General features: G+C 30.2%; 1 protein-coding gene across 1 annotated transcript; it reads left to right on the top strand.

The window, feature by feature from the left end:
• The first annotated feature begins 1,981 nt into the window (after positions 1-1,981).
• Positions 1,982-12,168, top strand: LOC105259027 (protein APCDD1). Its single transcript, XM_011270707.3, has 5 exons — positions 1,982-2,206; positions 6,623-6,770; positions 6,862-7,093; positions 8,911-9,294; positions 10,776-12,168. The coding sequence occupies exons 1-5, from the start codon at positions 2,149-2,151 to the stop codon at positions 11,790-11,792; spliced, it is 1,839 nt and encodes a 612-aa protein (XP_011269009.2). The 5' UTR covers positions 1,982-2,148; the 3' UTR covers positions 11,793-12,168.
• Positions 12,169-14,262: the final 2,094 nt, after the last annotated feature.

The following is a 14,262-nucleotide window of genomic DNA, read 5'->3' as shown; positions in this document are numbered from 1 at the left end:
TGATATAAATATTGATATAGATATTGATATAAATATTGATATAAATATGATACAAATATATTATATAATAATTTATTATTTTATAAACATATTATAATAATTATATAATAATTATATAATAAGTTTATAAAATAATAAATTATTGTATAATATATTTATATCATATTTATATCAATATTTATATCAATATTTATATCAATAATTATATCATCGGTTCAGCCAACCAAATTATAACAGTTATATTGTGTTGAGTGGAAAATTATAACAGTTATACAGGGTATCACTTAATAGGCGCCCACTATTTATATAGCGATATTCCTCGTGAAAAACTGAGTCGAAAAGTCCTGAACCATTTTTTTCTATAATGCTTAATAAAGCGATAATTATTGAGTAAAGATACGCCAATAAGCACCGACCTTCAGCCTCCTTGACAAAATTTTCTTTAAGGAAATGCTTTTAACGGAAGAAATGTAATTTTTAATGCAAAATAAAGTTTTTCACATTATAAAAGAAAAAAATGGTTTAAAAAAAAAAAATGGTTTCGAAAAAATGATTTCAAATTTTTTTCATTATAAAAAAAAATGGTTCAGGACTTTTCGACTCAGTTTTCCACGAGGAATAGCGCTATATAAATAGTGGGCGCCAATTAAGTGACACCCTGTATAACTGTTAATTATAATTTTCCACTCAATGATATAACTGTTACATGTTATATAACAGTTAAATAACATGTAACAATTATACTGTTGAGTGGGAAATTATAACTAATTATATAAATGTTACTTGGTATTTGCTGGACTAATATATTAAACTAACAGTTATATAACTGTTAGTTATAATTTCCCACTCAACATGTTATGTAACAGTTACATAACATGTAACATATACAGGATGGCCCCGAATGTTCCAGCCAGACTTTGAGATCTTATGGGAAATTTAATTCTGAACAAAAAGTTTCCTATAAACATGTCGAAAAATGCTTCCTTAAGAAGTTATCGCTCAAACAACTCTAATAAAGGAAGAGCAAAAGATGAAAAGAAAATGAAATAAAAAGAAAATGAAATGAAATAAATTTCTTGAGAAAAACGATAAAAATAAAAAATAAAAATCTTTTTCTTTATGAAAATAAAATAAATTTTTTTTTAACTAACTTTTATTTTATTTTTATAATAGAAAAAGATTTTTATTCTTTATTTTTATCGTTTTTTTCAAGAAATTTATTTAGTTTCATTTTCTTTTATTTCATTTTCTTTTTACCTTTTGCTCTTCCTTCATCAGAGGTTTTGCAGCGATAACTTCTTAAGGAGGCATTTTTCGACCCATGTTTATAGGAAACTTTTTGTTCAGAATTAAATTTCCTATAAAATCTCAAAGTCTGGCTGGAACGTTCGGGGCCACCCTGTATTCTGTTGAGTGGGAAATTACAACTAACAATCATATAAATGTTACTTGATATTTTCTGGGCTAATATATTGTATATAACTTTCCATCGCGCAAGGATTAATCTCCGCCTACGAGTCTCTCTTTCCCTATTTCGAAGACATATGTGATTGTATCGCCGCACGCGAGAATAATATCTCTTTCTCATCGCCTACATTTTTCTCAAGCCGAGACAATCTACCGTCGAGGTTTCCTGGCGCATGTACAGGTTGATACGGATGTTTATCTCCGGGGAAGAGGAGGAACTCAATTTCCTATCCTGAGCGAGAGGAATATCTCCGCTTCTCGAGCAGGGGACTCAGTGGGGCACTATGCCACCAAGTTGGGGCGCTGTATAAATCTCTGCAGAGCGCTTGAACCCTCGCAGCGGGGTTCGGTCCGATTCTTAAAGTGTAGGGGGAGAGACGGGAATGTGTTTTGCTACATCTTTCCCCCTCGCTCGAGTCCCTGGATGCGAGAAGATCGAGAGGATACCAGTGGTTGTGGACCGGGTCGCTGAAGAGTGGGGATGAGGCTATATAGCTTTGGGGTAGGTCGTCGAGGAAATCGAGTGCCTCGGAGGAAACAGAGTGTCGGTTGTAACGCGAGGACGAGAACGCTGTCGTCGTCGAAATATCTGAAACACCTGAAAGCGAAGTTTAAAGTACGAGTATCAAAACACGCGTGCGTGAAAGTGTTTAGTTATTAAATGATATTGTAGGACAAGCAATGTGTGAAATGAGTGCCTCGAAGACATTTACCGTCGTCGTTGCTGTTCTATTGATGAGTAAGTATCTGCGAGATGCATTGTTTATAAAAAAGGGAAAAAGGATGAAATTATTCTGCTCAAATTTATTGTTAGAAATTTCGCAGTGCTCGAGAAAAAATACTAAACTGTATGAATAGTATACATTAGCGCTTGAAATATGATGTTGTAAGGAATTTCTAGTGTCTCGCAGTAGTCTTTTTTTTACATAAAAAGTATTAGGACGAAAGGGACCGCGACACATTGAAGTATTTGGAGAAGAGGAAGTTGCACATGTGCACAAGATAGGAGGCACACGTGTGCGCCGTTGATGAGACACCATTAACGACGTAACATCGTGACAAATGTAACGTGAAGCAAATTCCAAAAATCGTTTCAGAAAAAGAAGGTTTCTGAAATTGTCCCTTAAATCCTAATCCCTTAAATCCTTGTCGGTCGACAAAGGTAGCTTTGCGTTCATAGTGAGAGATTTTCTTTGCATTGGAAAACTATTCCAGCAAACACTAAGTAACATTTATGTAATTATTAGTTATAATTTCCCTTTCAACAATATAACTGTTACATGTTATGTAACTGTTATATAACATGTAACAGTTATATTGTTGAGAGGGAAATTATAACTAATAATTATATAAATGTTACTTGGTGTTTATATAATTATTAAATGTAATTTTCCTCTCATGTTATATAACAGTTACATAACATGTAACAGTTATATAACATGTAACAGTTATATTATTGAGAGAGAAATTATAACTAATAATTATATATAAATGTTACTTGGTATTTATAATTATTAGTAGTGATTTCCCATTCAATAATATAACTGTTACATGTTATGTAACAGTTACATAACATGTAACAGTTATATTGTTGAGAAGGAAATTATAACTAATAATTATATAAATGTTACTTAGTGTTTATATAATTATTAGTTATAAATTCCCACTCATCTATATAACTGTTACATGTTATGTAACAGTTACATAACATGCAATTGTTATATAACATATAACAGTTATATTGTTGAGTAGGAAGTTAATAACTAATAGTTATACAACTGTTATTTGGTGTTTGCTGGGATAATAATAATAATGTGAATCTAAAATAATTAATGTAAATATCAATATCAAACATCAATACTGATTTGTCTGTTAAATAAAATCGAAAATGAAATACAGCAGATAATTCTCATGCAATTTTCCTTAAACAAGGATAATCGACATACTTCAATGTAATCTTTTTCGTTCTAAAATAAAATTTAATAGAGAGACATGAATCTTTTCACCGAGCTGGTTTAGTAATTTAATTTCTGGAAATTTTAGAATGTTAAACGTCCACGTAAAAGTCGTTACGCATCGCGGTAGTTGTCACCGGCGCGTCGATCGTAGCATTACCAATTCGCTGTCAAAGTTCCAACAGCACACAGCTGGAATATCAATGGCAGCAATAACACCACGATGAGAGAGGAGCGGCAAACGCGGCGAGACATCGCGCGCCGATTGAATATTAAACAGTCGTGCGAGAGCATCCTACAGAGCCATTTCCCCTCGCTTTTGATTTCTTCTTACAATTAACAATTTGCTATTGCAAGCTGCATCTCGTCAACCGGCACGCGATGGCATTTCGTATTGTTATTATGCGCCGGTTGAATCCTCGACCTCCTCCTGCGCGAAGAAACTTGAATTTTGAATTTTATCAATGTGTCAAATAATTAATTAAGGATGTTTTCTATCTATTTTCAGAATATTGAGAATTTAATGAAAATTGTACAGAATGTCCTTACATATGTTTAGAATCTTCAGTAGAATTTTTAAATCGATTCAAGTTTTAGAATTATTTATAGAAAACATGAAAACTTTTACGAGAAATTCTACAAATAATTTTCTTCAAGATTATTTTGATTTAAAAAAGAGACACTTCCCATATTTCATATTTTTATTTTCGTAAATGAAGTTTGTTAGAATTTCTTATGTATATAAACGTTAAATATTCTGAGATTTTTTATTTTATAATTTTTTAAAATAATATTAAAAAATTTGAATAAAATTCATATATTTTTTTAAAGGATGTTTTGTACTTATTTTCAAAATATTGAGAATTTAATGAAAATTGTACAGAATGTCCTTACATATGTTTAGAATCTTCAGTACAATTTTTAAATCGATTCACTAAAGCATTCACAAGTTATAAGAATTTTAATTTGCACCGATTTAACATGTGTTCTTATGGGAAACGTATAACCACGTCGATTTAAATGACAAAAACATATGGAAATAATATTCAGAATTTGTTTAGAATTTATAAAAGTTTAGATACAGAGGAAATATTTGGTCAAATAATATTATACAAGTACTAACTGGTTAAAAAGACATTAAATATAATTCAATGAAGTTAGCCATGTATCTGTTACAAAGCGAAATTCTCTGCCAAAAGTTGATCATTTCGATTAACAAAATTCGGAATATTTCAGTAAAAACGCAATAAATATTAAAAAATACATCTCTGCACTGTAGTCAAGATCAAATTGTAATATTCCACACAATTTCTCATACTCAAAATACACTAAAAGTGGATATTCGTCAATATTGATTTTCAGCTACTTTTTGCTGGGATACAAAACATACAAAACATCCTTAATTAAATCATTTTTTATTTGTAAATAGTTTTTAAATAATTTTTAAATGGTTTTTCTGTTTAGAAGCTATACACGTCGAACGAAAGAATTTTTCGATTAATCCTTTGAGTCGTGATTGATCAACGATTCACTTTTTTCTTTGCACTTTTTCATTTTTTAAATAGTTTTTTAACAACGAATGCCGGGTTTTTTGTTTCTATAAGGTCCTTGGAACATCAACAAGTAAAAAAATATAATGATTTTAATTGTTAATTGCAAAAATAAAATATATAAAAACAAATAGTTAAAATAATTGATACTTTTTCAATGAGAAATTTATTAATTTATTAAGAAAATTTTATTAATTTATTAAGAAAATCAAAAGGGCAATTTTTTATAAACTTAAACATTCTAAAATATTTTCCAGAATTTTCCACCATATTGTTTTTTATTAATTCTAGACAAAAAATACTTTCTATTAATTCTATACAAAAATATTTTCTCTATTAAATCTAAATTAAATTATATAATAAAATATAATTAAATTATATAATAATTATATAATAAAATATAATTAAATTATATAATACAATTATATTTTCTTAAAATTGTTTCTTTGAGGGGTTTCTTTTTAGGATCACAGAATCTAAAGGAAAAATTTATAATTTTAAAAATTTATAATTTCTGTTATATTGGATTTATCATCCAATAAATTTGAATTTTTTGAAATCGAAAATTTTAACATTAGATTTGAATTCACCAAAAAATCCCAGAATTTACAAAAATTTTGAATGCAAAGAAAAATATATGATTGAAAGGATTAATTTATATGTATTAATATCGTAAAAAAAGAATGTATTTTCTCTTCGTACTTGGATTTTATCAAAATTGTATAAAGAGAGATTCGAAGTGAGTAATGTGAAGCGAATAATGTGAAGCTTTAAAAGCTATTTGCTAATTATATAAGGTTGTTAAAGTTTTGAAAAAATTTTCTCCGCATAAAGATGTGAACTGGCTTTCTCTTGCCTTGCTCAATAAATTACGTAACCTGCGCAAACTCACTGTCGTGCGTTTGTCTATTCTCTTTTCTTCTCTCTTGGCACGAGATATTGTTTCGCGATATGTCAAACAGATTTTGATTCATCAAGACCGAGAGATTTCCGACAACCTTTTGTTTGACAATGTTACGCTACGAGATTGACAACGTTGTCGCCATAAATAAAACACATGCCAAGATAAAATGATACCGCTTATCGCTGAATAAGTGTAATAATGACGTTACATTATACGTAATTTTGCAATACGTAATAAAATTTGCTCTTAGATATATATTTATTAATAGTCAATTACGGACACGTTTGTATTTATTTTTTTTTATGGAATTCCCACCAATCAATCTTTGTCGCGTGCGACATCGTATCTTTCGCAGCAGGAACCTTGAATTGTCAAATTCGGAAGGGTCCCGCGGAGACGAAAGATCACGGAACAAAGATTGGTTTGTCACATGGGAAAGCTCGTTCGGTCCAGGTAGCAGGCTTGAAAGGTCAACATTTATCGATGGGCAGGCATTACCGACCCGAGCATAATTTAATATAGGCGAGCACATTCGTCTTTCGCTTTCAGCCGTTTGACTCCTAAATCTTGGGCAAACTCGCGGCGGGTGGTTCCCTTTTTATCTGACACTCGTCATTTATAAAGATCGAAAATGTATCTCTGTGTATTTTTCTAAGCTAGAATCATTCACCTCGCGTCAGAGGAAAATATTTGTTGTCGACCTTCTGCATTGATTGCATTGTTGAATTGCGCCGTTTGTCTTGCAGCAAGGACCAGCCTAGTTATGAGTGAAGACTCAGACATAAATCCGTATAAACAATGCGAAGAGGCCATTAAAGAGATAGAGAAGGAAAACCATGCGACGATCGTGGACGATAGTCCTTCCAGATTGCAGTACACGTGGCTGTCTCAACAGTAACTGTCTCTTTCTCTCATAAATTACATTAGAAATGACTTGACAAAATTTTGACAAAATTACAATTTAATTTTCTTTTTCTTTTTATAGATGCGAAACGCGAGCTGGCCCACAGTACATACTTAGGAAATATACTTTTTTCAAAAACAACACGTTCCTCCTACTGCGTTATCATTACGCCGATGAATCGTGCAGCATAGCGACACATACTGTCATAATTCGAGGTTCCATCAAGTTATTGAAACCTTCCAGCGTCGTTTCGGGCGCTACCGAGACGAGATTTCATGTGGACGCCGTTAATATTCTACCTTTAACTCCAGAGGTATCTATAAATGAAGGAGAAAAGATAATTAATAAATTTTAAAGTAAAAATATCGAATAAAAGTCAATTGCCATAAAATCGAATTTAACAGATTTTAACAAGAAATATCTTGTCGTCTAAGTCAAAATAGGACACGTATTTTTTTCGTGTTTATATGAATATTAGGAAGATGAAATATCCCATTAAAAAAAATCGATTGAAACTAAAGATATTTTCAAAACAAGAATGTTCTATTTTTCTGCGCATATTTTTGAGTTAATTTCGTATTTAAAAAAAAATTCTAAATAAATTTTATAGTTTTTAACGTACTTTATAATAGTGCAATTAAATTTTTCGAAAATTATGACATTTTCCATAAAGAATATGACATTATCCAAAACTCATAAAAATCGGAAAAGGACGCTTTTACATCTTTCCTTTATAAGTCTAATATATACAGAGTGTCTCAAAAGTCCCGGACTGGTCGAATATTTCATAAACTATGCACTTTAGAAAGAAATGTTCAAAAAAGTTATATGGCTTGAAAGGAGCCATTAGATAGTGCAATGATTTGACATGGGAGAGTCATTTGAAAGTCGTGAAGATCACTGGCAATTTCTTAAATGGAACCTCCTATTTTTTATTACATATTCGTGTAGCTTATCTCGAGAGCTTTCCAAAACACTATAATAAAGTATTTCTTCATTGAGTACTTTTCGAGTTATGAGGCTTGAAATCATTTCTTAATTTTGCATAAACCATAAAATATCTAGTAAAATATTCATTTTTCGATTATCTTACCTTAATACTTTTATGTATAAAATAAGGAGAGGAATCAATTGGTGTAAAGAAAACATGCAGTTGTTTTTAAGAAAAAATATGTAATTGTTAATTGCAAATTACATATTTTTTTCTTAAAAACAACTATGTTTTTTCTTTAGACCAATTGATTCCTCTCATTATTTTGTACATAAAAGTATTAAGGTAAGATAATCGAAAAATGAATATTTTACTAGATATTTTATGGTTTATGCAAAATTAAGAAATGATTTCAAGCCTCATAACTCGAAAAGTACTGAATGAAGAAATACTTTATTATAGTGTTTTGGAAAGCTCTCGAGATTGTTTGAAACATTTCTTTCTAAAGTGCAGTTAATGAAATATTCGACCGGTCCGGGACTTTTGGGACACTCTGTATAAATACATGAAATGTTCAAGAATATTAAAGATGTTTTGTATGTACAATCCCAGCAAAAAGTAGTTGAAAATCAACATTAACGAATAAATCCACTTTTGGGTATTTTGAATAAGAAATTATGTAGAATATTACAATTTGATCTTGGCTACAGTACAGAGATGTATTTTTTAATATTTATTGCGTTTTTACTGAAATATTCCGAATTTTGTTAATCGAAATGATTAACTTTTGCCAGAGAATTTCGTCTTGTGACAGATACATGGTTAATTTCATTGAATTATATTTAATATCTTTTTAACCAGTTAGTACTTGTACAATATTATTTGATCAAATATTTCCTCTGTATCTAAACTTTTGCAAATTTTAAACAAATTCTGAATATTATTTCCATGTGTTTTTATCATTTAAATCGACGTGGTTATACGTTTTCCATAAAAACACGTGTTAATTCGGTGAAAATTAAAATCCTTATAACTTGTGAACGCTTCAGTGAATCGATTTAAAAATTGTACTGAAGATTCTAAACATATGTAAGGACATTCTGTACAATTTTCATTAAATTTTCAATATTTTGAAAATAGGTACAAAACATCTTTAAGAAGCGAAAAATAAAATCAGCGTTTGAAAATTTATTTTGCAGATCACTCAAAAGTTTGGACAAAAACTCAATCTGACTTGCGGTCCCCAGCCAAAATGGCGACTCTACACCTCGGCTCTGATTTACGAGCAGCCGCGACAACATTCGGTGAGATCGCTGTGGCAAAGTCCCAAATACAATTCTTTGCAAGCTACAAACAAGCAGCTCGGTATCAATTGTTTGGAGCCCTTCAGGATCGAATTCACCGAATTGAAACTGTTAAGAGTGCACAACAAAGTCTTATTAGGACATGATACATTTAACGGCACTCAGTCCTATGATCCAAACTTTGAACTTTTATTGGCGAATTCTGCTTCCAATGCGCATTCTCGACGGAATTACAAACCAACATCATTGCAATCCACTGCATTGTATCGCCAAGATTCAGTACGTTTGTTTAAATTTTTTTGAGTTTGTCTATAGACAATTTATTTATTTTAAATAAAAAATTCTTGTAGAAAAAAACAATTAGTAATAAGAAAATTAAAAATTCTCTGACAGATATGTATCGATATGTATCGCATAATTGTTATATATTTGTTACATATTTGTTTCATATTTGTTACATAATTGTTATATAATTGTTACACTGAGAAAAATCGTTTCATTGTACCAACAAGACGTATATGATTGAAGGCATTTTGATTTTTTTCAATTTGTTTTCAATCAAACAAGAATTTCTAGTTGTCATGATAAGACTCGATTTTTTATAACTAGAAGATTTAATAGATTTTAATATAAGGATTTGGTTAGTATTTTCTGGTTGGATCTATAAAATTTCTTGTTACATTAATTTCTTTGCTTGCCGCTAGGCAGCGAGCCACTCTTAACTTAAATCGTATTCAATATTTGCCATAAAATGTATACAAAGAACTAGTATTAACATTAAATCCAAAGTATATTTTTTTTCTCTTACGAGCAGTAGTGCCAGAAAGAGGACGCTAGCTCTCTGATTGTGTGTATTTGAGCTGCATCCTCTTCTTGCATCATTGTTTATCAGTTTAATTTCTAACAAACTGAATTTAAAATAATTTATTCAATAATACGGATTGAATTTATCCAATAATCTTGTTGAAATTCAAAATATTAAACAGACTTTTGAGATTAGATGGAAAAAATTTTAGACGACTTGATGCTGGCGAGTTTAGTATTATTAGCCAGAAATTTGGTAAATTTAACAGAAAGAAATTAATCAGATTCATCTGGTAAATCCTACAAGAATTCTGGTTCGTCCATTTTCCAACAAACATACTGGTTGAATCTACCAGAATTTTAATTAATGCAACCAGATTTTTTTCTCAGTGCGCAAATTAAAAATTTAGAATTGATAAATTCAAATTTTTTTAATTTAAATTTGTTAGAAAAATAATTTATGACGATATGAAAAAGAATTTTGTAAGAGACTAGCATTTAGAGATTAAAAAATAATCGCAAAATTTATATCCTCAAAGTATTTTCATTGATAAATTTAAAATACTTTATATTTTAAAATTAAGTATATTATTACATATACTATTAAGAATTCCTATAAATTAAATTCAATAAATTTTAAAGTATTAAAGTGTGTGATAAATATTATTAAACTAATCATATATTAATTAATCATATATTAATTATTAACCAGAAAATTTGGTAAATTTAACAGGAAGAAATTAATCAGATTCATCTGGTAATTCCTACAAGAATTCTGGTTCGTCCATTTTTTAACAAACATACTGGTTGAATCTACCAGAATTCTAATTAATGCAACCAGATTTTTTTCTCAGTGTACATATTATATTCTTCATGCATTTAATTTTACATGATATAAGGCCTCAAGGGTATTATTAATATTACTCAAAATCATGAATATATTATTAATATTGCAGACCACGAATTGTCCTATATGTAGCAGCGTTTTTCATAGTACCGAGTCAAGTCCGCCTCTTCTTCATCAAACCGCGCCTCTACCTGCAATGATCGGAGGTATCTGGCACAGCGAAAGATGCGAGAGCTCTGCGGGCGGCATCTGGTCCACGCGGAAATTCCAGATATACTCCGGGGATGAACTGTGGGTCGGTCTATGGAACTATTACAACGACCCAAATTGCTTGGAATTTTTGTATGGAGTACTCAAGTTAGGAAGTTACGTTCTGCGGGCTGAAAGGCAAGATGAAGAACTCGATCGAGACATTTTTCCTGATTACTTTCTTAATACCACTGAAAAATTCGTTTTTAAAAGAAGTCTCACCGACACTAGGACCATCCCTAACGCGAAGCTTTATCAAAATAGCTTATATAATAAGAATGGACCGTCGACAGATGAGAAACAATCTAAAGATAAAAGAGCGCAAAGACGGAAGAGAGCAATGAGCGATAGCGTTCATCAGTTCTTGTACGCGCCGTCCTCTATAATTCAATCGAGATTTGCGGCGATGATGCGAGGTCATCAGACATACGAGAGCACCACCGAAAGGCCTTTCCCCCCCTCGAAGGTTCTCATCGGTACCACGGAGCTCGATCTGCATGTCGTCAAGAACGTCCTGATCCCTAGACACCCCACGATATCCTCTCGTTGTGATAAGGATCGGTTTGATTCGCCGCTGACTACCTCAAAAAATTGCGGTCCTCGCACCATCGAAACGTCCCCGATCTTGGAGTTACGAGTCAAATTGGGCGTCAACTGGTACGGCCAGTATATTTTGCTGTTGGGCTCGCGAGATGACAATACGTGGAGTGCACCTCTACGACGATGCTCGCAGCTTTCACCCTACAACTCTTCTCTGCGAACGTATCTTCAAAGAATCTTGTACATCGGTTTATTTTCTTCGGCATCAACCAGCCGAATCTCCACCTGGTTCCTCTTGTCGCAGATTTTGCTGTGTATATATTACCTTGTACGATGACATCTATGTGTATTCTGCCGTTATCTTCACCGGAGGAACTTTTAAGTTCAAGCGCATGGTTGCGAGAGCAGCGTTTGATTAAGTATGAACGGCGTTTAAACATTCCAAATCTCTCTTTGCTCTTGGAAGATTCCATAAGATCGTAAATTTGTAAATATGTAAATAGAGAATCGAAGAATCGCGGCGTTAAAATCGATATTTAATACTTGCGATATTTAATAGTTTCGGTGCGATATATTTTGTATGAAAATATGAATAGATTGAGATATGAAGAAGCGTAGCCAAATATTATATTTGATGAAGGCAAACGATCAATCGTATATCGTAAGTTTAAAATTATACTTATCTTGTTGTTATTACAATTGATGTACATATCTGCGTGTGATTAGAACTGTAATTTAATAAAATTGATTAAATTTATTCGACAAGTCGTATAATAATTCGTGATTAAAATCACTGCCCGCGAGAAACAGTTAAATATGATTTAAATATGGTTCATATTGCTTATTTATATAAATTAAATTAAACTCAAATAAAAACCAAATATCAAATTTAAAAGTAATTAAATTTAAATATGTTTTTAATATGCATCGAAATTAAATTTGAATACGTTCTTGCTATTAGATTTAACTTGTCCAGAATATATATGGATCATATTAATATTTAATAAGCATCTAACCAACCTGAATTTTTAATATGATTTGGAACAATATATTTGGAACAAATAAGATTTTAATTAACACACAATCAGTATTAATTTAAATTAAATTAAATTCAAATGAAGGTTTTATTAACGTCTATATTAAGTTCATATTTAACTGTTTTTCGCGAGTAGTATCTCGATCCTTCATATCGATTCCATTCTTTCAATTTTGTTTAGTGTAACCTTGCACCGAGAAAAATTTGATTGTACCAAGAAGACGTATATGATTGAAGACATTTTGGTTAAATCAAACAAGAATTTCTAGTTATCACGATAAGACTCAATTTTGTATAACTAGAACGTTTAATAGATTATTTTAAGGATTTGGTTAGTATTTTCTGGTTGAATCTATAAAATTTCTTGTTTCATTAATTTCTTTGCTTGCTGCTAGACGGCGAGCCACTCTTAACTTAACTCGTATTCAATATTTGCCATAAAATGTATATAAAGAACTAGTATTAACATTAAATTCAAATTATATTTTTTTTCTTACGAGCAGTAGTGTCAGAAAGAGGACGCTAGCTCTTTGATTGTGTGTGTTTGAGCTGCATCCTCTTCTTGCATCACTGTTTATCAGTTTAATTTCTAACAAACGGAATTTAAAATAATTTATTCAATAATCTGGATTGAATTTAATCAATGAACTTGTTGAAATTCAAAATATTAAACAGACTTTTGAGATTAGATAGAAAAAATTTTAAACGATTTGATGCTGGCAAGTTTAGTATTATTAACCAGAAAATTTGGTAAATTTAACAGGATGAAATTAATCAGATTCATCTGGTAATTCCTACAAAAATTCTAATTCGTCCATTTTCCAACAAACATACTGGTTGAATCTACCAGAATTCTTATTAATGCAACCAGATTTTTTTCTCAGTGCGCGAATTAAAAATTCAGAATTGATAAATTCAAATTTTTTAAATTTAAATTTGTTAGAAAAATAATTTATCACGATATGAAAAAAAATTTTGTAAGAGACTAGCATTTAGAGATTAAAAAATAATCGCAAAATTTATATCCTCAAAGTATTTTCATTGATAAATTTAAAATACTTTATATTTTAAAATTAAGTATATTATTACATATACTATTAAAATTAAGTATATTATTACATATACTATTAAGAATTCCTATAAATTAAATTCAATAAATTTTAAAGTATTAAAGCGTGTGATAAATATTATTAAACTAATCATATATTAATTAATCATATATTAATTATTAACCAGAAAATTTGGTAAATTTAACAGGAAGAAATTAATCGGATTTATTTGGTAATTCTTACAAGAATTCTGGTTCGTCCATTTTCCAACAAACATACTGGTTAAATCTACCAGAATTCTAATTAATGCAACACCAGATTTTTTCTCAGTGCGCGAATTAAAAATTCAGAATTGATAAATTCAAATTTTTTAATTTAAATTTGTTAGAAAAATAATTTATCACGATATGAAAAAAAAATTTGTAAGAGACTAGCATTTAGAGATTAAAAAATAATCGCAAAATTTATATCCTCAAAGTATTTTCATTAATAAATTTAAAATACTTTATATTTTAAAATTAAGTATATTATTACACATTCTATTAAGAATTCCTATAAATTAAATTCAATAAATTTTAAAATATTAAAGCGTGTGGTAAATATCATTAAACTAATCATATATTAATTAATCATATATTAATTATTAACTAGAAAATTTAGTAAATTTAACAGGAAGAGATTAATCAGATTCATCTGGTAATTCCTACAAGAATTCTGGTTCG

The sequence above is a fragment of the Camponotus floridanus genome, unplaced genomic scaffold, assembly GCF_003227725.1.
Source record: "Camponotus floridanus strain SB8 unplaced genomic scaffold, Cflo_v7.5 scaffold79, whole genome shotgun sequence".
Lineage (NCBI taxonomy): Eukaryota > Metazoa > Arthropoda > Insecta > Hymenoptera > Formicidae > Camponotus > Camponotus floridanus.
Note: the sequence above shows the minus strand (reverse complement) of the source record. Positions and strands in the feature narration are given on the sequence as shown.

Coding starts and splice junctions, on each gene's coding strand:
- LOC105259027 (XM_011270707.3), top strand. CDS start 2,149: ATGTGTGAAATGAGTGCCTCGAAGACATTTACCGTCGTCGTTGCTGTT. Junction 2,207..6,622: donor CGTTGCTGTTCTATTGATGA/GTAAGTATCTGC, acceptor TTTGTCTTGCAG/CAAGGACCAGCCTAGTTATG. Junction 7,094..8,910: donor TTCTACCTTTAACTCCAGAG/GTATCTATAAAT, acceptor TTTATTTTGCAG/ATCACTCAAAAGTTTGGACA.